Raw genomic sequence first — 27,500 nt, 5'->3', positions numbered from 1 at the left:
ATTTATTCAAGGATTTTTACCGTTTGAAAAACGGTTATATTGAAGTAAAGGTATTATATTACGGTCATAAACCCGTAAAAGATAGTAACAAAGTAGGGTAAAATTACGGTCGTCTGTATTTTCCTAAAATAAGGCTAAGAACAGTATAGTTTAACGGTTAATTTCCGATTAAAATTACGGTTTTTTTAACAGTGTAAATTTAATTTAACAATAACTCCGAAGACCTTCTTTACGTCATAATCTACTGCAATATTCATTAAAGTAAATGGAGAAAGTTGATTCGAGCCGCCAATCCAGCTATACATTGGGACTAAGAAGGTTGAAAGAACTAAATAGTGCAATATTCATCACATTGTAGATGGAGCTTCGACAAATGAAGGCTATTTCTTGGATATCCCTTTTCACGTCATAATAACGAAAAGTGAATTAGAAGTCTTTTTCAAAAGTGCATTTGACTTTTGTACATTTTGATTACGAATTTTTTTTTTTTTTCACTTTTTCAGTGTTGTACGTCATTGGTATTAAGACCTCATAAGCAATAAGTCATTTGAAATTACTGTTGGGGAAATACAAAAACAAATGAAAACCTACAAGCAAAAATTACGTAATTAACAGAAAACAAGAGGTAATGCAAAATAAAAGACATTCATATCTCAATATACCGTTGGATGAGACCAGAGTCAATACTGTATTGACTGTTGCATCAGACCAATGCAGAAACTAGATCGGACTAGGTTAAGCAACGATAGAGCCAGTCAGAACCAGATCTACTATTATGCAGAAGACAGACATCCAAGTTGTTAGAAAACCTTATCCCCTAAATATTTGATGAAAATAGGGAGGATAACTCACTCTGGCGCTACATCCTTTGTGTTTCCCAACCTTTATTGGTTGCAACCCTAAAAGAAGTGTTAACCTGGAGTAGTGACCCTAAAAGAAGTTTTAACCTGGAGTAACGACCCTAGTTGTAATAATAAAGCTAATCATTTCATGTTACAGTTATGTGTACTTGCAAAATGTTTATGAGCTTTCGTTATTATGTTTCAGTTTATATTTGCCAAGACAATGAATTTCAGTACATTTTAAACGGGAATTAAAACAAGTTGCTACTGTGTCTGGTAGAATCCTTACCTTGCCCAACTGAAGTAAATCAGTTACATAATAAAAACGTAAACAGTTGTGTATTATCAAGATATATTTTAGTAAGATCCTCTGGCAATCCTCAGAAATACCATTAGGGTCGCGATCCTGAGGTACTTATGACCCACTGCTTCAGGAAGGTGTATGTAACGGCGGCTCGTGTAATGAAAGAGAGATATTTTCTTCTCTTGTGTATTTAATCGGAAAGAGCTTGTTGTTCTTCCATCTCATCTGCCACTATCTGGCATCTTCATCTTCACTTTTCTCTCCTTTTCTCTTTAGTGGCAGCTTCCAAATGAAGACTGAAAGGGTTGATAATTGATGCTTTATCTCAAATATTATACGATCAATTTAAAAATATTCACAGATTTTCAGAAAAATGGAATAAATGGAAAATTTTGTCGATGGAAAATGAAGAACGAAAGATATCTGAATAGTTAATCGATATATGTCTTAAATTAGAATTTCTTTGATGGATAGTCAATTTCAGTTCACTTATGCTCTAGATATTTGATATAACAGCGATTAATGATATATTGTAACGATGATAGTTACATATTGATTAGTGCATTATTTCATATAATGCAAAGGCCCAAAATAGTACTATATACAAACATACATACTTACATTCGCATCTTTTAAGTAAGTATTAATATTTTATGTTAAAAAGTACTCCCATATTATGATATTCTTCGCCCAATATAGTCTATGGCAATTTTAAAGGTAAACTCTTATAGTTGAGGCTGCAACTTTCATTGAATGATTCTATCAAAGACGAATAACCAAAATTCAATCACTATGTAAATGGATACTATTGTAGCATTATCAACCTCACCCTTAAGGTATATGAGGAAAAGCATAATATAAATACATAATTTATATATATATATATATATATATATATATATATATATATATATATATATATATATGTATATGTGTGTATACTGCATATATACTGTGTATATATATATATATATATATATATATATATATATATATATATTATATATATATACATGTATATATATACATACATATATATATATATATATATATATATATATATATACTGTATATATATAAGTGTAAAATCTACAAGAAATAGGAAAGGGAAAGATCAGGTACCAAGCGCTTTCGTGTATTACTTACACTTCTTTGAACCCTGAAGAAGTGCACATAATACACGAAAGCGCTTGGTACCTGGTCTTACACTTTCCTGTTTCATGTGGATTTTACACTTAAATATTGGTCGCGTGCTGCCTTGTGACTTATAAGTAATATATATATATATATATATATATATATATATATATATATATATATATATATATATATATATATATATACACACACATACATATACATAGGAGCTATTATATTTCTATTAAAGTGCATTTTATAAAGCATTGGATTTCAAAATGCTAATTTTCTCAGCAAATGAAATAGTCCCTGTTTAATCCCTTAACTCTTATGAAGCCACCCGCGTCCTGCTAATTAAAAACGAATCTCTGCTATATTTTAAATTTTATCTCTGGAAAAGATTCCGTTGCATATTTTCCGATATTTGGAATGTGAAAAGTTTTAGGGAATCGTGTCCGAGTCTGCAATTTGTTTCTCGTTTTGATGTCATTAGCTCCAGGTTCCTTCCCATAACCTTTTCCCTTATTGCCACACACACACACACACACACACACACACATATATATATATATATATATATATATATATATATATATATATATATATATGTATATATATACATATATATGTATATATATACATATATACTGTATATGTATATGTATATATATACATATATATACATATATATATGTATATATATATATATATATATATATGCACACACAACAAAAACAACAACAACAACAACAACAAATGCAGCCGTTTATAGTCCACTGCAGGACAAGGGCTTCAGACGTGTCATTTCATTGCTGGGGTCTGACCAGTTGTCATCACCACGCTGGCCTTTGCGGATTGGTGGTGGTGTGGGATTTTAATCAAATCGCTCATAGGAAGCCAATCTAGTATGGGTGGCGCTGACTAGAACAGTTTTCCTGATCATAGCGATATGCAAATCATTACACCACATTAAGCACGTTAAGGTATCCCCACTCGAAAGCAATATACAGTATATATATATATATATATATATATATATATATATATATATATATATATATATATCAGCGATAAATCGACTGGTTCTTGCGATGTCTCAAGATGACAGCAGGAAACGAAGGATATGTATCTATAAGTATATATATATATATATATATATATATATATATATATATATATATATATATATATGTATGTATGTATGTATGTATGTATAAATACACACACACACGTTTCCTTTCTGAGGTGGGATACCGTAGCTTGGTGAAAGGGTTTGTGTATCGCCATGATCAGCGGAGCTGTAGTAGTCAAGGACACCCGTAGTAGGTTGGCTTGCTGTGAGCAATAACACAAAAGTCTCCCATCATCACCAATCCGCACTGACCAGCGTAGCGATGAAAGCTGGCCAAACCCAGACGTGAATAAAGACACGACTGAGGTCTTTGTCCTGTAGTTAACCAGAACTGGCTGCATTTGTTGTTGATTGTTGTTGTATACACTCATATTTCTGTCTATCTTTCTGCGTACAATCCTTTTTATGTGATAAAAAAATGTCCAAACTTACCATTGCTCTAACCATTCTACATTGAAAACAATTTGAAATGAACATATCCAATAAGTTGTGTAGATTTTATATCCCTAACATTTAAGATCTCGAACTAAAATATTCGTGATTTATTTATATATATATATATATATATATATATATATATATATATATATATATATATATATATGACCGCTTTCTCATTATTTTTTTCCTCGGAAAAACAAATTTTTCGCACACGTTGATGATCCTTAACGACAACAGTTCATTTTCAATATTATTTTTATTCGTCGTGTCATTATATTTCTTTCTGAAAAAAACATCACCCCATAATTCCGTGACACCTTATATCGTTTTATCACTTGCTTATTTCCTTTCATCATCGGGCTATTTTCCCTGTTGAAGCCCTCGGGATTATAACATCCTGCTTTTCCAGCCAGGTTTGTAGCTTTGCAAATAATAATGAAAATGAAAATAATAATAATAATAATAATGATAATAATAATAATAATAATAATAATAATAATAATAATAATAATAATAATAATAATAATGATAATAATACAGTCCTGCTGTTTCACATAAGTAGATCTCTCAAATAACGAATGGTAGCTAGAAAATATATTCAAATTATAACAAGAAAGATTATTAATATTTTATTCAATGTTAAAGGATAAGAGCTGTTCTGTCTGTCCTATTCTCCTATGAAAATGGTAAATGCATAAGAAAATACTAATGAGCTTTAATAACTGTGCCAAGCCTTTGTAAAAGCCAGAAATGACTAACCTTTTTTAGAAAACTAATTCATTGCGTTCGATTTAATTTAATATTTTAATGTGTTAAGTCATATATTTCGTGAACTCATCAATGCACCAACTATTTATAGAGAATGGTGTATAATCTATTGACAGGAATACAATAAGTTGATGTATTATTATAAGCTGAATTTGGCAAAGAACAGGAATGAAATAGAATAATGTGTTCCATCAGAACCTGAATTTGTCAATGTTGTCTTCAATACTGGGATAATCAGCCAAAGCATACTTATGATAGCAATTTCATCGCTCCGTGAGATAGGCAATTGCTGAAACCGTTTTTCATTTGGAATGATATTGTCAACTGGGACATTAACCTGCAATGAATAGTAATCAGCTGTTGAAGGGTCAATATCGATATCTCAAGCATTAACCTGCATTAGCTGCTATTTGAATATGAAGACTGTTCACTTTGTGGCAAACTACCTCTTTTCCTTTAATCTGCTATTTTAACTTTGACTACTACTTTCGTAGTTTAGTAACTATCTTGGTGCCAGGCAACTATATATATATATATATATATATATATATATATATATATATATATATATATATATATACATATATGTATGTGTATATATATGTATATTTGTATATATATATATATATATATATATATATATATATATATATATATTTATATGTATATATATATATATTTATATATATATATATATATATATATATATATATATATATATATATATATATATATTTAAAATGCTATATTGACTAGAAACGAGAAAGGTCTCTTAAAAATCCAAAGGAACGTATGATAAATATCCCACAGAATTAAAACACCTGTTAAAGGAAATGAAAGTTACACTAGTATATCAGCGAAGATGTATCTAAGATCTTTTAGATGATATTGAATGAAAAGACAATTCTATTATCTTTTAAGGAAGAAAATCAAAATACTCTAACTTGCCTTATATCACTTCCTATCAATTCTATGTTCTGTCAACTGGCATTTCACGATTTTACTTTTTTTTTCTCATATCCTTTAACTATTTCCTTATTTCCTTTCCTTACTGGGGTATTTTTCCCTTGTGCTTATAGCATCGTATCTTGTTTTTCCAGCAAGGGTTGTAGCTTAGCAAATAATAATAATAATAATAATAATATTAATAATAATAATAATAATAATAATAATAATAATAACGTTAGATATATACCTATTCCATGGTCTCTCCGGCCACCAGCTAGAAACCCTTTATTTTAACGATCAAAAGGTACAGTTGTATACATGAATCCCTGGAACACCTCTTTCTTGAGAAGTGCACCATGTGACGCCCTTATTGTGCGTCAAGTTCCTGTGTATAGCCCCGCCCACCACCTTTGTCATTTCTCTCTGATCTGTTTAGTAACTCGCCGTGTAGTAGGGGTGTGGCAGGGTACATATCCTCTGAGGTAGGTGTACCAGGAATTCCTTTGTCTAACTGTACATCGGAAGCACAGTGGCAGTAATGTGAAAAAGAAGCAATAGACAGAGTAAGTTTTCAGGTAAAATAAGTTTCCTCATTTTGAAGACCTTTCAAAAGTTTTAAGGAAGTGTTAGTAAGAAAGGCAGCCAAAAGATGGATTTCTGTTTTTAAGACATAAAATGACATTGGTTACGTTGAAACTAAGTTAGGTGACTAGCATAGCAAGATTAGAAACTGTATCAAGGGCAAATTGGTCGCAGTGCTAAAATAAAACTGTGCAAAGAAACGATAGCGAAAAAAAAAAACCCCCGCCTTAAAGCTGAACTAATGGAAGAAGTATTCCCAGATCTTGTGAATAATTGCAAATGACAGATTAAAGTGTAGAACAATAATTAGCTTGAGGCCACCTGAACATGATATTGTCCTGGTAGAATGGAAGCAATTAGGCTACGCAAAGAATGAAAGAAAAATAAATAAATAATTAGAGCCTAAATTAAGGTGTGAGAAAAAAAAATTGACAGGATTTTTTTCTTTAAATGAGAAAGGGTCACAGAATAAATAGGAGATTCAAGAAATTGACATTAATTATCTAGTGATTTTATATAGGGCTCGAGTCAAGTGATAAGATAAAACTAAACAGAAGTAAAACAGTGACAGAATGAATTTGTGGAGCTTACGATATAGAGAAATGCTGATGTCTTAGAAGTCAAAAATCATGAATCTATTGTTAATGTTACTATCACTGAAGGACTTCAGGTGGTGTTTCTTACATTCTTTTGTATTATGTGCTTGTATATATAAATCTCTCTCTCTCTCTCTCTCTCTCTCTCTCTCTCTCTCTCTCTCTCTCTCTCTCTCTCTCTCTCTCTCTCTCTCACATACAACAACAACAACAAATGCATACGTTTCTGGTCCACTTCAGGACAAAGGCCTCAGACATATCCTTATTCATGTCTGGGGTTTGGCTATTTCATCACCAAGCTATCTACTGCGGATTGGTGATGGTAGGAGACTTTGTTCTGATCGTTCACAGCAAACCAACCTAGTAGGGTTGTCCCTCACTAGTACAGCTTTGCTGATCATGGCGATACGCAAATCCTTTCACCATGTAAAGGTATCCCTAATCAGAAAGGAATATATATTTATATATGTGTGTGTGCTTAGAGAGAGAGAGAGAGAGAGAGAGAGAGAGAGAGAGAGAGAGAGAGAGAGAGAGAGGGCGAGTAAAACGGCGGAAAAGGCGAGAAGAAACATGGCAATCCTCGACTCAAAAGCATTTCATGACTTTAATTTCTTTTGTTGTGTTCGACATGAAACGAAAGTCTGCATTCCTTTCCTTCTTGAAATCCACCGAGTTTTTCATCTTTTTCTTCCTTTTCTTAAAACGCTTAATTTTTTTGTCTCCTTCTTCACTGGGTTCGACTTCAAACGTGATGTACAAATGGATTCAAGAATAAAAGAGTGAGGAGAAGATATGTGGAATGCATTGGAGATGTGAGGTCATGGTGATCCAACGCTGGTGATGGCTAGGCACAGCGACGTTATTATTATTATTATTATTATTATTATTATTATCATTATTATTATTATTATTATTATTATTATTATTGTTGTTGTTGTTATTATCATTATTATTATTATTATTATTATTATTATTATTATTATTATCATTATTATTATTTTTATTATTATTGTTATTATTATTATTATTATTATTTATTATTTTTATTATTATTATTGCTGTTGTTATTATTGATATTATTATTATTATTATTATTTATTTTTATTATCATTGTTATTGCTGTTGTTATTATTAATATTATTTTTATTATTATTATTATTATTGTTATTATTATTATTGCTGTTGTTATTATTATTATTATTATTATTATTATTATTATTATTATCATTATTATTATTATTATTACGTATAATCCTCAGTTATATTCGTTGTATATATAAAAATTGCAGGCGCTTTCGCAATTTTTACAAAGAGACTTATGTCAGCTCGTTCCACTTGAAAACATTCGCAGCAAGTCTGAATTTGGGAGTTCCACCGATTCAACTATCTGATTAGGAAGATCAATCCTGATTGTGTACAGAACCTAATGAGCGCCCCCCCCCAAAAAAAAAAATGCAGATGAAATGAGCTCAGTAATTTTATGGAAAAACTTTATTTTAGGAAATTCTGTTTTAAAGGGCGATGGAACATCGTGATTACTGAATTATTGCCTCTGAAAATAAAAACGGATAAGATATTTCTGGAAGAGAGATAAATAGAAAAGAAGAAATGGAGAGTGATAGGAGGGGTAAAAATAAGAATAATATTTTCCGTATTCGAAAGTGTTTTTCTATATTAAGGAGCGAGGTCAAGATCAATCCTAATTGTGTACAGAACCTAATTAGCGCCAAAGGAAAAAAAAAAAAGAATGCAGATAAAATGAGCTCAGTAATTTTATGGAAAAACTTTATTTTTGGAAATTCTGTTTTAAAGGGCGATGGAACATCGAGATTACTGAATTACTGAATTTGAAAAAAACGGATAAGATGTTTCTGGAAGAAAGATATTAAGAAAAGAAGAAATGGAGAATGATGGGAAGGGTAAAAATAAGAATAATATTTTCTGTATTCGAAAATGTTTTTTTTTTTATATTAAGGTGCGAGGTCATGTCTCCGAATTGAGAATAAGACAATTAAAAAAAAAGGATAAAATGTTTGGTGAAGGAGAATAAGTAGAAATGAGAGGAGGGCAAAATTAAGAATAATATTCTCAGTATTCGAAAGTGTTTTTCTATAGCAAGTGGGAAGTCTGTGACCCACAAGGCGGAATAGCAATGACAATATTCATGTTATTTGTTTGATATTGTTTTTTTTTTCTTTCTTTCTTTTTTAACGATTTGTCCGTTTAGTTTTCAAACGGCCATAGAAAATACATTGGATAATGGCGCAAGAATTGAAGAGACAGTGACAGATGGAAATGGAAGGTTGTTAAAAGGAGAGGAGGCAAGGAAAAGGTGGGCGGAATATTTTGAAAGTTTGCTGAATGTTGAGGATAATAGGGAGGCAGATATAATTGCTGTTCCAGGTGTTGAGGTGCCAGTGATGGGAGATGAGAATGAGAGAGAGATTACAATAGATGAAGTGAGGAGAGCACTAGATGAAACGAGAGTAGGAAAAGCATCTGGTATGGATGGTGTGAAAGCTGAGATGTTGAAGGAAGGGGGTGTGACTGTACTTGAATGGTTGGTGAGATTGTTTAATATGTGTTTTGTGTTGTCAATGGTACCAGTAGATTGGGTTTGTGCATGTATTGTACCACTATATAAGGGTAAGGGAGATGTGCATGAGTGTTGTAATTCAAGAGGTATTAGTTTGTTGAGTGTAGTTGGAAAAGTGTATGGTAGAGTATTGATTAATAGGATTAAGGATAAAACAGAGAATGCAATCTTGGAAGTACAGGGTGGTTTTAGAAGAGGTAGGGGTTGTATGAATCAGATTTTTACAGTAAGGCAGATATGCGAGAAATATTTAGCAAAAGGTAAGGAGGTGTATGTTGCGTTTATGGATCTGGAGAAAGCATATGATAGAGTTGATAGGGAAGCAATGTGGAATGTGATGAGGTTATATGGAGTTGGTGGAAGGTTGTTGCAAGCAGTGAAAAGTTTCTACAAAGGTAGTAAAGCATGTGTTAGAATAGGAAATGAAGTGAGTGATTGGTTTCCGGTGAGAGTGGGGCTGAGACAGGGATGTGTGATGTCGCCGTGGTTGTTTAACTTGTATGTTGATGGAGTGGTGAGAGAGGTGAATGCTCGAGTGCTTGGACGAGGATTAAAACTGGTAAACGAGAATGACCATGAATGGGAGGTAAATCAGTTGTTGTTTGCAGATGATACTGTACTGGTTGCAGACACAGAAGAGAAGCTTGACCGACTAGTGACAGAATTTGGAAGGGTGTGTGAGAGAAGGAAGTTGAGAGTTAATGTGGGTAAGAGTAAGGTTATGAGATGTACGAGAAGGGAAGGTGGTGCAAGGTTGAATGTCATGTTGAATGGGGAGTTACTTGAGGAGGTGGATCAGTTTAAGTACTTGGGGTCTGTTGTTGCAGCAAATGGTGGAGTGGAAGCAGATGTACGTCAGAGAGTGAATGAAGGTTGCAAAGTGTTGGGGGCAGTTAAGGGAGTGGTAAAAAATAGAGGGTTGGGCATGAATGTAAAGAGAGTTCTATATGAGAAAGTGATTGTACCAACTGTGATGTATGGATCGGAGTTGTGGGGAATGAAAGTGATGGAGAGACAGAAATTGAATGTTTTGAGATGAAGTGTCTAAGGAGTATGGCTGGTGTATCTCGAGTAGATAGGGTTAGGAACGAAGTGGTGAGGAAGAGAACGGGTGTAAGAAATGAGTTAGCAGCTAGAGTGGATATGAATGTGTTGAGGTGGTTTGGCCATGTTGAGAGAATGGAAAATTATTGTCTGCTAAAGAAGGTGATGAATGCAAGAGTTGATGGGAGAAGTACAAGAGGAAGGCCAAGGTTTGGGTGGATGGATGGTGTGAAGAAAGCTCTGGGTGATAGGAGGATAGATGTGAGAGAGGCAAGAGAGCGTGCTAGAAATAGTAATGAATGGCGAGCGATTGTGACGCAGTTCCAGTAGGCTCTTCTGCTTCCTCCGGTGCCTTAGATGCCCGCGGAGGTAGCACCAGTAGGGGAGTCAGCATTATGAAGCTTCATCTGTGGTGGAAATGTGGGAGGTTGGGCTGTGGCACCCTAGCAGTACCAGCTGAACTCGGTTGAGTCCCTGTTTAGGCTGAAGGAACATAGAGAGTAGAGGTCCCCTTTTTGTTTTGTTTCATTGTTGGTGTCGGCTACCCCCCAAAATTGGGGAAGTGCCTTGGTATATGGATGGAGGGATGGATTATTATTATTATTATTACTACTAGCCAAGCTACAACCCTAGTTGGAAAAGCAAGATGCTATAAGCCCAAGGGCTCCAATAGGGAAAAATAGCCCAGTGAGGAAAGGAAATAAGGAAATAGATAAATGATGAGAATAAATTAACAATAAATCATTCTAAAAAGAGTATCATATATATATATATATATATATATATATATATATATATATATATATATATATATATATATATATATATAGTAAGTGGTATTACTGCTACTAACGATAAGAATTATTACTATTTTATATTCTATGTATTTCCAAACTTTACTACCATTAAGGAATATATGTGTGTATATATATATATATATATATATATATGTATATATATATATATATATATATATATATATATATATATATATATATAAAGGATTATTGGACTAATAATAACTATAATAGTCAAAAGTGTTATTGCTAGGAACGGTAAAAATCATTATGCTACTATTTCTTCTGCGTTACCATACTGTATTGCAATTAATAAAAACATTATTAATAAAGAATATTAATGAAGGAAATGGCGTCTATGACCATTTCAGTAGTAAGTAACGTTGATAATTGCGATATAAACACGATTGACGCTGTCAATGCCACGTAGGAATAGTAGGATGTCTCCTTGTTACATATTGACGGTGTTCGAAACTGATAAAAAAGGTCGAACAAATCGATGGTGTTTGTCCGCCTTTGATAAGCCGCATTTCTCAGCCGCGTACGCCTAAAAGCTTCGTTGGCTCGGGGTTAGAAAGATATCATTGGTAGGCAGGATTTTGGTCTTTTACCCTTTGGGTTTTTAGTGTTTTTCTTTGGGATCTAGTCTTTTCTTCTAGAAATGATATTTTCGGGGTAATGTTTTGAGGTGTTTTTTAGTCTTTTTTTTCTTCAGGATTTTTAGTCTTTTTCGTATGGGTTTGTTGTCTTTCTTTTAGTAATTCCAATTTTTGGGGGGTGTTTTAGTCTTTTGCGTATTGGTTTTTAGGATTTTCCTGTTAGGATTATTAGTTTTTTTTTTTTTTTCCTGGGGGTTGTTGTCTTTTCGTTTAGAATAATGTTTTTGGTTTTTTAAGCCTTTTTCGTATGGGTTTTAAGGCTTTTCCTTTTCGGTTTATAAGCTTTTCCTTTGGGTTTGTAGACTTTTCTTTTAGAGCTTTTAGTGTTTATGTATTTTTAGTCAATTCCGTTTGGTTTTTAATCTTTTCCTATGGGCTTTTAGTCTTTTCCTTGTGGATTTTAATCTTTTCCTTTGGGTTTTTAGTCTTTTCCTATGGGGTTATAGTTTTTTTCTTTTAGAATAATGTTTTTGGGTATTAGTCTGTTTTCGTAAAGGTTTTTAGGCTTTTCCTTTTCAGTTTTTAGTCTTTTCCTTTTGGGTTGTAGTCTTTTCTTTTATAATAATGTTTTTGAGGTCTTTAGTCTTTCTTATATTGGTTTTTAGTCATTTCCTCATGGGGTTTAATATTTTCCTTTTGTTCATAGTCTCTTCATATAGAACTTTTAATATTTTATTTTTAGGTTTTTAGTATTTTCCTTATGGATTTTTAGTCTTTTCCTTTCGGGATTTTAGTCTTTTCATTTCGGTTTGTAGTAATTTCATTTATAACTTTTAATGTTTTTCGGTTTTTTAGTCTTTTTCGTGTGTATTTTTAGCCTTTTCCATTTAAAGAGAACTCGTAGTCTGAAGCCATCCAATAAAAAAAAAAAAGTAATTTGAGCTAATTTATAGAAGTACGAGTAACATTTTTGAAAATTAAAAACTAATGTCAATATTAGAAAAATTGGTCTTCTATTTTATCGAGAGAGAGAGAGAGAGAGAGAGAGAGAGAGAGAGAGAGAGAGAGAGAGAGAGAGAGAGAGAGAGAGAGAGAGAGAGAGAGAGAAGGCCTTCTGGTGCAAAAAAAAATCTAGTGAATTTGTCGAGAAAAGATTCGGACATTCTCGCTTCCTCTATTAATAACAGCAGACAGTTCTTTTTGTTGTTAATTAACTGACCCTAACAGAGGGTTTTTTGTAAAAAAAAAAAAAATCATTTTTAAAATTCTTATATATTTTGTAATAGAACTTTTCGATCTTGAAGAGTAGTGGAATAAGAAAAAAGGTTTGGGAATTTTGTGTTCGTTGTAAAATTATATATTTTATAATCTACCTTTTTTATCTTGAAAAAGTAGTGAAATAGGAAAAATGGTTTGGAATATTTTGTTGTTTGTAAATAATTATATGTTTCATAATATACCGTATTTATCTTAAAAAGGTAATGAAATAAAAAAAATGGTTTGGAATATTTTGTTCTTTGTAAAATTATAACGTATTTCATGATCTACTTTTTTTTTATCTTAAGAAAGTAAATAAATAAAAAAATGGTTTGGAATATTTTTTGTTTGTAAAGTATTATATACTTCGTAATTTACCGTATTTATCTTTAAAAAAAGTTATGAAATAAGAAAAAAGGTTTTGAATTTTTTTGTTCTTTGTGAAATCATTCTATATTACATACTCGACCGTTTTTATCTTTAAAAGAATGGTTTGTTCTTCCCGTTCTTCGTCACTTAACTCTTCTCTTGTCTTTTATATTGTTCATTACCTCTCTTGTAGTTTTATTCATTTCCTTTCCTCACTGGGCTATTTTTCTCTGTTGGACCCCTTGGGCTTATAAAATCCTGGTTTTCCAACTAGGGTTGTAGCTTAGCTGATAATAATAATAATAATAATAATAATAATAATAATAATAATAATAATAATAATAATAATAATAATAATAATAAAGTTTGTTACCGTTAACAGGTAATGAAATAAATCTAGAGCAATTGTTTGATCTTACAAATTTAACTCTTCTCTGGAAAGTGTTCTACCATTACTCTTACAAATCATGAAAAAGGATCTAGACTAATTTGTTTGTTTTATTGATCGAAGTGTCATTTTTAATAAGTTAATGACATTTGTCATTGTCAGGCCAGTCTGTTTATTTAGTCAACAAACCCATAAAGGTACAATTTAAATGATTTTTTTATCATTTTTCACCTTAAACGAAGTAGTCAATAATCAAGAAAACTCCTATAATATCCTTTACTTGAAAATATTTCTTTTCTCAAATAAAGTATTTCAGTGAAATAAAAATCCTTAGATTTATAGGATCCTTCGACGACATTAAAAGGATAAATTTTACTCTTATAATATCCTTTACTTGAAAATATTTATTTTCTCCAGTAAAGTATTCCAGTAAAATAAAAATCCTTAGATTTATAGGATCCTTCGACGACATTAAAAGGATAAATTTTACTCTTATAATATCCTTTACTTGAAAATATTTATTTTCTCCAGTAAAGTATTTCAGTGAAATGAAAATCCTTAGATTTTTAGGATCCTTCGATGACCTTAAAAGGATAGATTTTACTCTTATAATATCCTTTACTTGAAAATATTTATTTTCTCCAGTAAAGTATTTCAGTAAAATAAAAATCCTTAGATTTTTAGGATCCTTCGACGACATTAGAAGGATAGATTTTACTCTTATAATATCCTTTACTTGAAAATATTTATTTTCTCCAGTAAAGTATTCCAGTAAAATAAAAATCCTTAGATTTATAGGATCCTTCGACGACATTAAAAGGATAAAATTCATGTTGAGGAAAAACTCTTTCGTCGTATGAAAGGGTTTTGTTCTATAAATCACCAGCAGTTTTAACTTGAAGCAGAACTACTCGGAATAATGATGTTGTCTCTTCTCTGCAAAGAGAGTCATTTTTCACACTTCTCTCTCTCTCTCTCTCTCTCTCTCTCTCTCTCTCTCTCTCTCTCTCTCTCTCTCTCTCTCTCTCTCGGTGAAAACTCTAAGCGGCCATAATTTTCCCTTGCATTAAATTCTTACAATAGCATTTGTCATCGCATAAAGAATAAAATGAAAATTTATAGATGAGCGAAGAAAATTACTCGTCTTTTTTTCTTTTTCTCTATGACACTAATCAGAGTCCTCCTCCTCCTCCTCCTCCTCCTCCTCCTCCTCCTCCTCCTCCTCTTAATCTATTCTTCTCCTCCCCAAGGCTTGGAGCCGGATCCATCTCCTTCAACACCGCCACTGCCACTAGGTCCACAAGAATAAAAGAAGCTCCCAAATATAAAAGCCATTTCGGGTCCTGCCCTCACCCGGTTACAGAGGACAAACACCCCTATTGCCCTTGGCACCTACATTGTTTCTGCGCCCACCCGCAGACTCTTGTCTCCCCCAAACCCTTTCCACAATCGTCACTTGCTCAAATACACCGTCAGCTGGAAAATAGAAGAAAAAATATGATCTGAATTGTCTTTGAAATCTAAGAGTTAATTCATTACCGTCTTTGTCTCTTCTCGGTCCATTGTAGGTCTGTCCTTTGTGGAGGGAAGTTTTGGGCCAATTGTGTGCCTGTCACTGTCTCGACAGATATTTATTGGCGATGCTTTATTTGCTCCGTATAGGTGCGTATGCGGATACCTCCTCTTACTAAATTGGCTGACTGCCGTTGACACTTGTCATAATTTACCCTCATTTTTACGAAACACAGAAAATGAGGTTATTTCGGTGGGTAAATTTTATACAAGGATAAATACCTAAAAGCGAGAAGGTTGGGCTATGGAACAAAATGATGAATGGTAAATTAATGAGCTAAATGACAGGAGATTTCCAAGATAAAGGTTGCATGTATATATATACAGTATATATATATATATATATATATATATATATATATATATATATATATATATATACTGTATATATATACATATATATATATATATATATATATATATATATATATATACTGTATATATATACATATATATATATATATATATGTATATATATATATACATATATATATATGTGTGTGTGTGTGTATAGTGTAGGTTGGCCAGGGCACCAGCCACCCGTTGAGATACTACCGTAGAGAGTTGTGGGGTCTTTGACTGGCCAGACAGTCCTACATTGGATCCATCTCTCTGGTTACTGTTAATTTTCCCCATTGCCTACGCACACACACACCGAATAGTCTGGCATATTCTTTACATATTCTCCTCTATCCTCATACAATTGACAACACCGTGATTACCAAACAATTCTTCTATACCCAAGGGGTTACTGCACTGCAATTGTTTAGCGGCCACTTTCCTCTTGGTAAGGATAGAAGAGCATCTTTAGTTATGGTAAGCAGTCCTCTAGGAGAAGGATACTCCAAAATCAAACCATTGCTCTCCAGTCTTGGGTAGTACCATAGCCTCTGTATTATGGTCTTCCACTACCTTGGGTTAGAGTTTTCTCGCTTGAGGGTACACTTGGGCACACTATTCTATCTTATTTCTCTTCCTCTTGTTTTGTTAAAGTTTTTATAGTTTATATAGGAGATATTTATTTTAATGTTGTTACTCATCTTAGAATATTTTATTTTTTCTTGTTTCCTTACCTAACTGGGCCATTTTCCCTGTTAGAGCCCCTAGACTTATAGCATCCTGCATTTTCAACAAGGATTATAGCTTAGCAAGTAATAATAGTAATAATATATGTGTGTATTTCTTTATGTATATATATATATATATGTATATATATGTATATGTATATATATACATATATATATATATATGTGTATATATATACTGTATATATATATATATATATATATATATATATATATATATATATATATATATATATATATATATATATATATATATAACTAGTTTGAATATTATGTAGGAAAATAAATGTTATTTTTTTTTCCATTGTTCTGATCAACTGGCTAGTAGTGATCAGCGAATCCAAAAGAGTAGTAGGAAGTTGTGAAAGTTGAGAGGATATTGTGGTGTATGCCTGTGTCTGTGTACGTGTCTGCGTGTATGTATGTGTATATATGTGTATATATGCACAAATATGTGTTGAAGTATTCTGTTTTATGGACGAAAAAGAAGTTACCATAAAAACATAAAGGAAATAATTATTGTTAAATACTGTATATCTCAAACAACGATTGTTTTTATTACCTCCGCCACCGACATTGGGAGGAGGTAATGTTTTCATTCCTGTTTATTTGCTTGTTTGTTTGTGAACAACTTCCTGGCCACAATTTTACCCATAGAGTAATGAAACTTTCAGGGATTAAGTCTTATGTTGAGACGTACGTAGAAGGGATTCAATTTTGAAAGTACTAAGTCAAAGGTTAAGGTCAAGGTCGAGTAAAAGGTCGGGAAATAAGCTGCCGTGGCGGATGTCTGCGCTCTACTGAGTGCCCCTCTAGTTACGAAAGCATTAGAGAAACCAGAAAGTTCCAGTTCCAGGAAACGAAGATTCGTTGTCATTATTGTCACTTTATAATTTATATTATTACATAAATAACTTTAAAACGTCTTAAAACATAATAATTAAGAAAGAAGTAAATAAATAGTTTTCTCGTGAGCAGCCAATCCGCTTATTATCAATATTAATTCGTCCGTGAAATAATAGGTCTACTGTATGTTATAATGGAGGCCAGAGTTTTGAGCGTAAGATTTTCTCTGTTGTAGCTCCTTAGTCTAACGAGTGTTTGTCTTTAGGTTGTAAAAATTGTTCCAGGAGAACAAGAATGATCTTATTAAGATGTATTTTTAATATTACTTTTTCATACACATGAAAATTTTTGATTAAGTATATTTTGTAGGGTCAAGTAAGATTTTATGAAGAGATTATGTAATATTTGTGTTTTTAATTAACCGTCTTTCCTTTTGCATTTTAGAATATATTTTAGTAGTTTTATTTTTATAATTTCCTATCCTTATACAGAGAAAAAGATTTTTGTTTGCTAAGTATATTTCCAGGATCAAGTAGGATTTAAAAAAAAATTATATAATAGTTTTTTCATTAATCATCCATCCTTATGCACATTAGAAAAGAAACTTGATTTTAGTCCTTGATTTTAGAAACCTGTAAATTTACTTTAGTCCCAATATTGGAATAATCTTAAGTATAAAACGTATATACTTTAGTTCACGTGGAGGCCTAGTATACTGTACATGAATTTCTTGTGCTTTTTGTCTTGTTTCTAGAAAACTAAAACAATTTTCACTTTTTTTTTTCTAAAACTTTTTGGATGATTTTTATGAAAATGCCATTGCATTGTTGGAAATCTAGGAAACCACAAGAACTGGAAATTCTTTTCGATAACTGAATATTATGAATTTGTTTTTTTATTTATCTCCTTATTTCATTACCTCACTGGGATATTTTTCCCTCTTGGAGCCCTTGGGCTTATAACATCCTGCTTTCCAAACTATCGTTGTAGCATAGCTGGTAATAATAATAATAATAATAATAATAATAATAATAATAATAACAGACTAAAGGAGAACTTACATTAAAATAAAACTTACATCTCTTTCTCTCTCCCTCCCACAGGTAATGGCTACATCGAAGGATCAGAGCTTGACGGGTTCTTGAAGGAATTCGTATCCTCCGTTAACGCCAACGACACAGGACCAGAGGTAAGGTCACAATCTAGGTCAAATTTCATTTGGTGAAAATTCAGTGGGTCACGATTCACTCCTGTTAGTTCTTAATAGTTGAGCAATTAATCCCCTCGAAGCAAATTATGATTTCATAATCTATTTGATACTACGAAGATAATCCGGGGTCATCTACTGGTAATGGTGTGATCATTTTACTCTCTTCTAGCCAAATGGCAAATTTGTATTTAGTGGATTCTTATGGTGTTATTATTTTGGGTGTTATTGTTATTATTCTGTAACTGTTGACTGATTTTTTCCGCCCAAGTATTATTTTGTTGTGTTTTGTTTTAATCTTAAAATAACATTCTATATCTGATAGACTGTCTAATGAAAATAACATTAATATATATATATATATATATATATATATATATATATATATATATATATATATATATATATATATATACATATATATATATATATATATATATATATATATATATATATATATATACATATGTATCATTCGTAATGTTATTGTTTTCATTAGACAATATATTAGATTTACGCTCATCTACATTCTATTATAAATAGATATTCAGTTGGAATAAACATTTGACTCATAATAAGATAACGTATTAGTATTAATTTGTGCGTATTTCAGTGTTCAGAAAATCCACACAGTTTTCCTTTTAAAGAATTATTAATATGAAATTATTTTTTTTTCCAATAAGGTTGGAAATAATGCAGATCACTTCAAATGAAATTATCATTTGCAATAATTTTTTTGTTTCAAGATATTTTGTTATCATCGGACTCTTGATAATTAAAGGAAAATAGATTGCAGGAAAAGAAATTATTTCTCGTTAATTAAATGTATTTTAGTTGGTACAAAACAATTATTCAGAGAATGTTCCTTTATTATATGACGTTAGTATTACAAGATTTCTACTAAAACTATATTCCTGACAAAGTGATTGAGATTGAGTAATCATCTGCTTCGTGTGTGTATATATATATATATATATATATATATATATATATATATATATATTGTATATATACATATGCATATACATACATATCGAGAAAATATATATCGAAATATATCAGTTTTTTTTTCATTTACTGAAATTGGAAGATCAAATTTTTTTTTTTTTTTTAGCATAAATTGGCAATGTTTCATTCTTGTTTTCACAAAGTTTTTCACAAGATGAAGTGTACTTGTCATCTCTTTTGTAGTGTTAAGCATAGCAACAGGAAAAAAAATGAAAACCTTTTAACACCGTTTTTGATATTGAACAAACAATACTTTAAAAGATAGCAAAGTGAAAAAGAATGTATCTTTTCTTTAGGAAAAATTGAAAAAAAGGAAAGATCACTAATGCACTTCTAAAAGCAACATGAATATTTCATTTCCTGATTATGAATTCGTAAGAGATTCTCTCTTAGATAAATTCCAAGCAATACAAAGGTTTATTCCGCTATCCGATTTCAGCAAAATTCTACAACCAATTGTCTTCTTTATCTTTTATCTTTATACCACACCTGTTCAATTTCTTATCGGTCCTGGAAATATTCATAGCTCACTTCAACCCTTTTTTGTATCAGGTCCTTTTAGCAATGAATAACATTGCTCTTATAGCTGCTATCCAGAAATGAATAACATTGCCCTAGAAGCTCACTCTTCCATCATTGACTATCGTTGATTTTATAGCTCCTATCCATAAATGAATAACATTGCTCTAGTTGCCATTCTCCACCCTTGGCCAATATTGCTATTATAGCTCTCTTCCATCCATTTCTGGAATTGCTCTTATAGTAGTTTCCCTCTCATAAGCAATATTGTATTTATAGTTCCCTTTAAGCCTTGCATAAAATGGCTCGTGTTGAGGTTGTAGTGGGCGATGTGGTAACGTCCCTGACTGGTGAACGCCAGACTGGGGTTAGAGTCCCGCTCAAACTTGTTAGTTTTTTTTTTTTTTGGTCGCTGCAACCTCGCCATCCTTGTGAGCTAAGGATGGGGGGTTTGAAGGAGCTTATAGGTCTATCTGCTGGGTCATCAGCAGCCATTCCCTGGCCCTCCTTGGTCCTAGCTTGGGTGGAGAGGGGACTTGGGCACTGATCATATATCTATATGGTTAGTCTCTAGGGCATCGTTCTGCTTGATAGGGAAATGTCACTGCCCCTTGCTTCTGCCATTCATGAGTGACCTCTAACCCTTAAACTTCCATCTATGACTAACATTGCTCTCATAGCTCCATCCATGACTAAATTTCACAACTGAGAGTCAACGCTTCCTCGGGCTTTCAGTGCCGCACTGGAAAACCATTAGCCATCTACTTTAGGACTGATCCATCAGCAATTTCCGTTCGCCTTCCTCTACCGTTGGTACTTTAGAATGACGCCAGCCGTCAGCGGCTGACGTTTCTGGCCGTCAGCGGCTGACGTTTCTAGCCGTCAGCGGCTGCCGTCTCCAGCCAACGTTCCCCGTCCCCATAAAAAAAAATGAGTGTCCATAAGGCTTCCCTTTCTGAGCCCTTTTTGCTTAACCTTGAGAAGAAAAAGCTCTCATACTCAGATGGGGAGTACTCTCTACACGGTTTAATAAAATGGTAATGGGGAAAAGACGGAAAGGAAATAAGGAAATTGGGAGCAGGGAAGACAAAGGCGAATAACAATTTAGGTTTTTCAATAGATAATTGGGTATTAAATCGCTTCTCTTGTTATCAAGAACTAATAGGCTGTTCTTTACTTCTACGAAGACAATGTAAAATACGTGAATGACATTATATATCTGCATTATACATAAGTTGTCAATCTAACGCAAAGAACTAACGCAAGATAATACTTATCTTAAAAAGGAAATTATGTTTAAAGATTTAAAGGTCACTCAGGAATGGCAGAGTCAAGGGACAGTAACATTGCCCTATCAGGCAGGACAATGCTCAAGAGACTGACCATATTACACATGATCAGCGCCTAAGCCCCCTCTTCACCAAAGCTAGGACCAAGGAAGGTCAGGCTATGGTTGCTGATGACTCAGAAGATAGACCTAGGGGTCCCCCTAACCCCTCTTCCTTAGCTCACAAGGATGATGAGGTTGCAGCGACCAAAGGAACTAACTAGTTTGAGCGGGACTCGAACTCCAGTATGGCAATCACCAGGCAAGGACGCTACCACCAGGTGAAGCTCTCTATATATTTATAAAAATATGATAATATTACATCTATATCAGTCTGTACATACGTTTGTACATCTTGATAGATATTGGGCCAAAGAGTAAAAAAGTAAATTCATAAAATACCTTTGAGGCTATTTTGTAAAACCTTGTGTGTGTGTGTGTGTGTGTGTGTGTGTGTGTGTGTTTGTGCGCGCGTGTTCTTTATTTTCATTAACATTATGAAACATTCATTGGATGATTTGACATTTATCCAGTTTTCTCTTTATATTTCATTTATGTCCTTTTCGTTCTATTTGGGTTAATTCATGAATTTGTTAATCCTTGGGGAGGTTAAATCTTTCAAATATATTATCTGGATTCAATCAAGGATCATTAAATCAAAACAGTTAGATAGAATATTTAAGAAAAAAAAAAAGCGATACTTGTATTGATAAGTATAATCCAGGCTGTAACGTTCATCATTTCAATATATTAAATTTGTTATTTCAAGTAAATACTTTTCCTGGTGCGAGAAAAATTATCGTTTCATGATAAAGAACAGAATAAAAATGTAATTAAACTTTCACTTATTTAATAAACGATTCATCGCCCATAGGAATCATTGACTCCAGTGTTGTAAATATTATTTAGATATTATGTAAATTTATATTCGTTGTTTTCAAGATTGAAGTGGCTAATAATATCGATTTAGGAAAGAAAAATATTAATTAAATTCGATGTTTTGAAGGTTAAAGGAACTCATATCGGTTTTGAGGAAAAAAATTATTTAAATTCGATGTTTTCAAAGTAAAAAGGACTCATAATATCGGCTTAGAAAAAAAATATTTAAATTCGATGTTTTCAAGGTTAAAAGGACTCATAATAGTGGCTTAGAAAAAAAAATATTTAAATTCGACGTTTTCAAGGTTAAAGGGACTCATAATATCGGGTTAGAAGAAAATAATATTTAAATTCGATGTTTTCAAGGTTAAAGGGACTCATAAATTCGGCTTAGAAAAAAAAATATTTAAATTCGATGTTTTCAAGGTTAAAGGGACTATATAATAAAATCGGCTTAGAAAACAATATTATTTAAATTCGTTGTTTTCAATGTTGAAGGGACTCATAATATCGGCTTAGAAAAAAAAAAACTGTTTAAATTCGATGTTCTTTAAGGTTAAAGGGACTCATTATATCGGTTTTGGAAAGAAAAATATTTAAATTCGGTGTTTTCAAGAATAGATGGACTAATAATATGGGCTTAGGAAAAAAGAATATTTAAATTCGATGTTTTCAGGGTTAAAGGGACTCATATTATCGGTTTAGGATAGAAAAATATTTAAATTCGATGTTTTCAGGGTTAAACGGACTCATTATATCGGTTTAGGAAAGAAAAATATTATTTAAATTCGGTGTTTTCAAGGTTAAAGGGACTCATAATATCGGTTTATGAAGGAAAAGTCTGTTTGTAATAAGCAAAGACGCTGAAAGGTAGACACGGCTTTTTCCAGCAACCTTGAAACAACCATATCTATTGAAATTGAATAAGTAATACTATAGATGGAGAATCGGTGTTGTTAACTAGAAATTCTAATACAATAGGTCCTTCCTTATATATTACCATGTAATTGAAAACAAAGGTGCCAGGGCTCCTTAAATTAGTTGGTTATTCTTCTATAAAAGTGTGTTCTAAAGGTTAAAGAAGACGTCTGGTTTTAGAAAATGTGTTATTTTGCTTTTATTTGGAGAGTCGGGGTCCTAAAATAGAATATCGAAGTAAAGGTAGGTGGATATTATGCCTCTCAAAAACATAATTAGTTAAATTTATGAGGACTATGAAGCGTGAAGTAGGAGATGACTGAGGACTATGAAACGAAGTAGGAGATGACTAATGGAGAAGTAATGAATTAAAAGCTCACAACAGAGACGACTGGCGAATTCTAACCGAGGCCCTTTGCGTCAATAGGCGTAGGAGGAGAGGATGAGAAAAGTAAATTAGAGCCCCCTTTTTTATATGATGCGATTCAACAATAAAATTGAGATTTACCAAAAGAAGAAGTATTTTCAGTCTGTGTAATTCTATTGATATACACCAGAGACCAAGGAAAGTTGATACTTAATTCACTTGATCCATTTTTTCACTTGTGGCCAGTGGCATTACTGCAATTTGCTGATAATTAGAAGAAAGGATATTTTCTTCTGTGAGATCTAACACATTGTTCATGAGGTTCCAATATTTAAAAACAACGTAATCACAATACTTCATTGGTCTTCGTACTATCGTATTTAACCTAGAAGGTTTAAAAGCACGTGATGGAAATAGCATTTAAAAGTTAGGAAAACCCAGTAGGAAGATATGTCTCCTTTGAACAAGAAAACGTTTTCTATTTGAGGTTCGAGGTGAGGATGGCAGGTTCATCCTTGCCAAGATTCTTGGACATGATGTGTCCTACTTTGCGAGTGGCATTTTTAGATTTATTCCAGAAGCAGGTCTTCTGAAAACTATTTAACTTTTATAATGACATCTTAACTGTTATGGTTTTAATTGAATATTCTTTTATTTTTCATATATAATAAATGATATCGGATTCAATGCCCTTAGATGTCAGGTTGCCAGAAAACTTTAAATCAATTAATTCATCCTCAAATCAAACATAGCACCAAGACTTTAAATTTATCCTCACGTGTTCATTCGAAGTACCCACAGACACTCCCTGCCAATAACGATAATTTTTTTTTTTTTTTTTTTTTTTTTTTTTTTTTTTTTTGGCCGAGCTTTGTGTTAAGTTATCGCCTAACCTCACTTCCTAAGTGACGGGGTTGGGGCCCAGTATGATGGAGAACTTCGCCATTTGTCAGCCTTACTGATTATTGTGTTGGATGGGTTTTCCTTTCTTTTTTCCTCCACTGGGCTGTGATTTTTCATAATATATATAGCCATTCTTTTAAAGCCAGGAGGGTAAACTTATCAGCCAATAAATTTCCTGCTTTCACCAGATGTTATCGCTTCTTCCACATTGGGCTTTTATTATTCTTTCGTTTGTCCATTCCTTCTCCTCTCCTATTTTCTTTTCTCCTTTGCTTCTATATTTGTACAGGACCTTAAGGAAAGAAGAGCAATAAACAACCATCTCTCACTCTCTCTCTCTCTCTCTCTCTCTCTCTCTCTCTCTCTCTCTCTCTCTCTCATTGTATTAGGCAAATACTCGTAATTACTTTGCTATTCTGAACGAGCAGTTGGTTGGCCTGTGAAATGAATAATGTCCACTGTTAATTAAAGTTGATTAAAAGCTAATGAAACTGGATGGCATTCTATTCTGAGTTATTACTATCGTGCAAGATGCAAATTTACAAGTAAATCTACTCACGCGGTCGGTCGTTGGTAATTTTACATTGAACACAAACACACGGATACACACACACACACACACACACACACATATATATATATATATATATATCTATATCTATATATATATATATATATATATATATATATACACATACAATCACACAAATATATTTACTTTCATATGAGTACATATATACACATATATGAATATGTATATATATATATATACTGTATATATATATATATATATATGTGTGTGTATGTGTGTATGCATGCATGTATGTACTCATAAAATTACATATATTTGTGTGTATATATATATATATATATATATAGATAGATAGATAGATAGATAGATATACAGGGTATGTAAGTATACACATATGTATACATATATTTATGCATTCAGTATATGTATATATATACTGCATATATTGAGGTGTGTGACTTTTTTGTATAATCATAGTCATTAACCTCTTCATACATCTATGTATGTATATATATGTGTCTTTCTGCATTTTCGTGCAATCATGAGAAATTTATCGTTGTGTTTCGACCCACATTTTGGCCTTGTATAACGCCTCTTGTTTAAGGTTTAAATGCCACTCATGAATAACAGAGGTAAGGAACGGTGACAGTGCCCTATCAAGCAGGACAATACCCTAGAGACTCACCATATATACATATGATCAGTGCCCAGGCCCCTTCTCCACCCAAGCTATGATCAGAGAGGACCAGCCAATGGCTTCTGATGATTCAGCAGGTGGATCTATAGACTCACCTAAATCCCCGATCCTTAGCTCACAAGGAAGGTGAGGTTGCAGCAACCAAAGGAACTAACGAGTTTGAGCGGGACTCGAACCCCAGTCTGGCGTTTACCAGTCTAGGACGTCACTCCATCGGCCATCACAGACTTTGTTTATGATAAGCCCTTCTCTATTTATGGCTTATATCAAAAAAGTTTTTAGAAAGAAAAACTTGATTAATCGCGATTTTCTTGTTATACCCTTGTGCCTGGACCAACAGGCTGGACCCACCTGAGCGGATACTAATCGCAGTTTAAATATTTTTTCATCGACATGCAAATATTGGCATAGTTTTTGCAAGAGCATGGGTTATTTAAAAAATATATACGCTCGTAAAATTCAGGGGATAATTTTTTTTTTCTTAGTACGCAAAACATTGCTAAGGAGAAATAGGACAATAACTTGAATGATTTACACAAGAGTCGAAGAAAAATATATATTTTCATGATTTTAAATGTCAGAGTCATGTTTTATTAACTATTCGAAATAAGATTTAGAATATGTTTTTATTGATAGTCAAAGTAAAAAATCAGTAAGCTTTTAATTTTTAGGTAAAATTGTTGTCAGAAACAGACTTCATTTCCAAGCATATAATGTAAGAAACATTATTTATTTACGGTCATAGTCAGCTAAATTATGATAGTATAAAGAGAAAGAAGCAATATGAAATAAAAGCACTATTTTCTCAAAACGTACTGTATACATCATAAAACCTCTTAAAGTTAGATTGTCAGCATTATTTTTTTTCACCCAAAGTAGAGGATATTCTAACATTGAAGAAAGAAGAAATGGCCATGGATAGGACATAATGAGAATGACAGATAACAGATGGCCCTAGAGAATAACAGAATGGGTCCCTAGAGATTGCAAATTGGGGAAGGAAGGGAAGACGATGAATTGACGAACTAAGAAAGTTTGCCGGTATAAGCTGTCATAGAAAGACCATAAACAGACATTACTAAGGACATACCTGATGCCTTTGTCCTGCAGTTGCCTAGCAACGGCTGATGATGATAATGATGATGATGATGTTTCTCACCTAATAACCTAATATTGCAAAACTAAGGTGATTTTGCAACCACTCTCACAAATAACTTCGTGCCAATATAACCTTTTCTTGCATCCAGCAAATGGATCCTCATCTCCTGAACCAAGTTTAAACTGAAAAAAAAAAAAAGTTAACTAATATTGAAAGCGCCTAACCCCCCTCCCCTCCCGGCCTTTCGGTGATGAGTAATGGACCATGATCATGTGGGCTATAATCTTCAGCGCAATTTGGCTAGTTTCCTCCTGCTGACGTTCATGTTATGCTGTCATTTATAATATGCGGTTTTTCTTTTTCTTCATTTTTCATACTCTACGACAAGTTCAGCGGACGTTTTATCATCTCTCCTTTTACTTTTCGCATAAAAACAGTTCCTTAACGAAGGGTATTATTCTCTCTCTCTCTCTCTCTCTCTCTCTCTCTCTCTCTCTCTCTCAGGATTAATACTACGACTTGGAAGAATTAAATGATCCACAGGTTGATACTCCATACCATCTACCTATTACCCTCTCTCTCTCTCTCTCTCTCTCTCTCTCTCTCTCTCTCTCTCTCGTTATCATCATAATCATTGCAGGAATCGTTATAGGCACCATAATTTTAATATTGCAAAAATGCCTAGTCTCTACCACGCTTCGAAACATCGTTAATGGTGCCATTATCATTACTATTATCCCC

The 27,500-nt window shown here is 32.7% G+C and overlaps 1 protein-coding gene across 9 annotated transcripts in view; it reads left to right on the top strand.

Moving 5' to 3' along the window:
- Positions 1 to 27,500, top strand: part of Cbp53E (Calbindin 53E) — a 322,899-nt gene that overhangs the window by 229,094 nt on the left and 66,305 nt on the right. For all 9 annotated transcript variants that reach the window (XM_068385498.1, XM_068385500.1, XM_068385501.1 and 6 more), the window contains one exon: positions 18,407 to 18,492. In XM_068385498.1, the coding sequence (XP_068241599.1) occupies positions 18,407 to 18,492 (86 nt within the window). The remainder of the gene's footprint in view (positions 1 to 18,406; positions 18,493 to 27,500) is intronic.

The sequence above is a fragment of the Palaemon carinicauda genome, chromosome 13 (assembly GCF_036898095.1).
Source record: "Palaemon carinicauda isolate YSFRI2023 chromosome 13, ASM3689809v2, whole genome shotgun sequence".
NCBI classification, from domain to species: Eukaryota; Metazoa; Arthropoda; class Malacostraca; order Decapoda; family Palaemonidae; genus Palaemon; species Palaemon carinicauda.
Note: the sequence above shows the minus strand (reverse complement) of the source record. Positions and strands in the feature narration are given on the sequence as shown.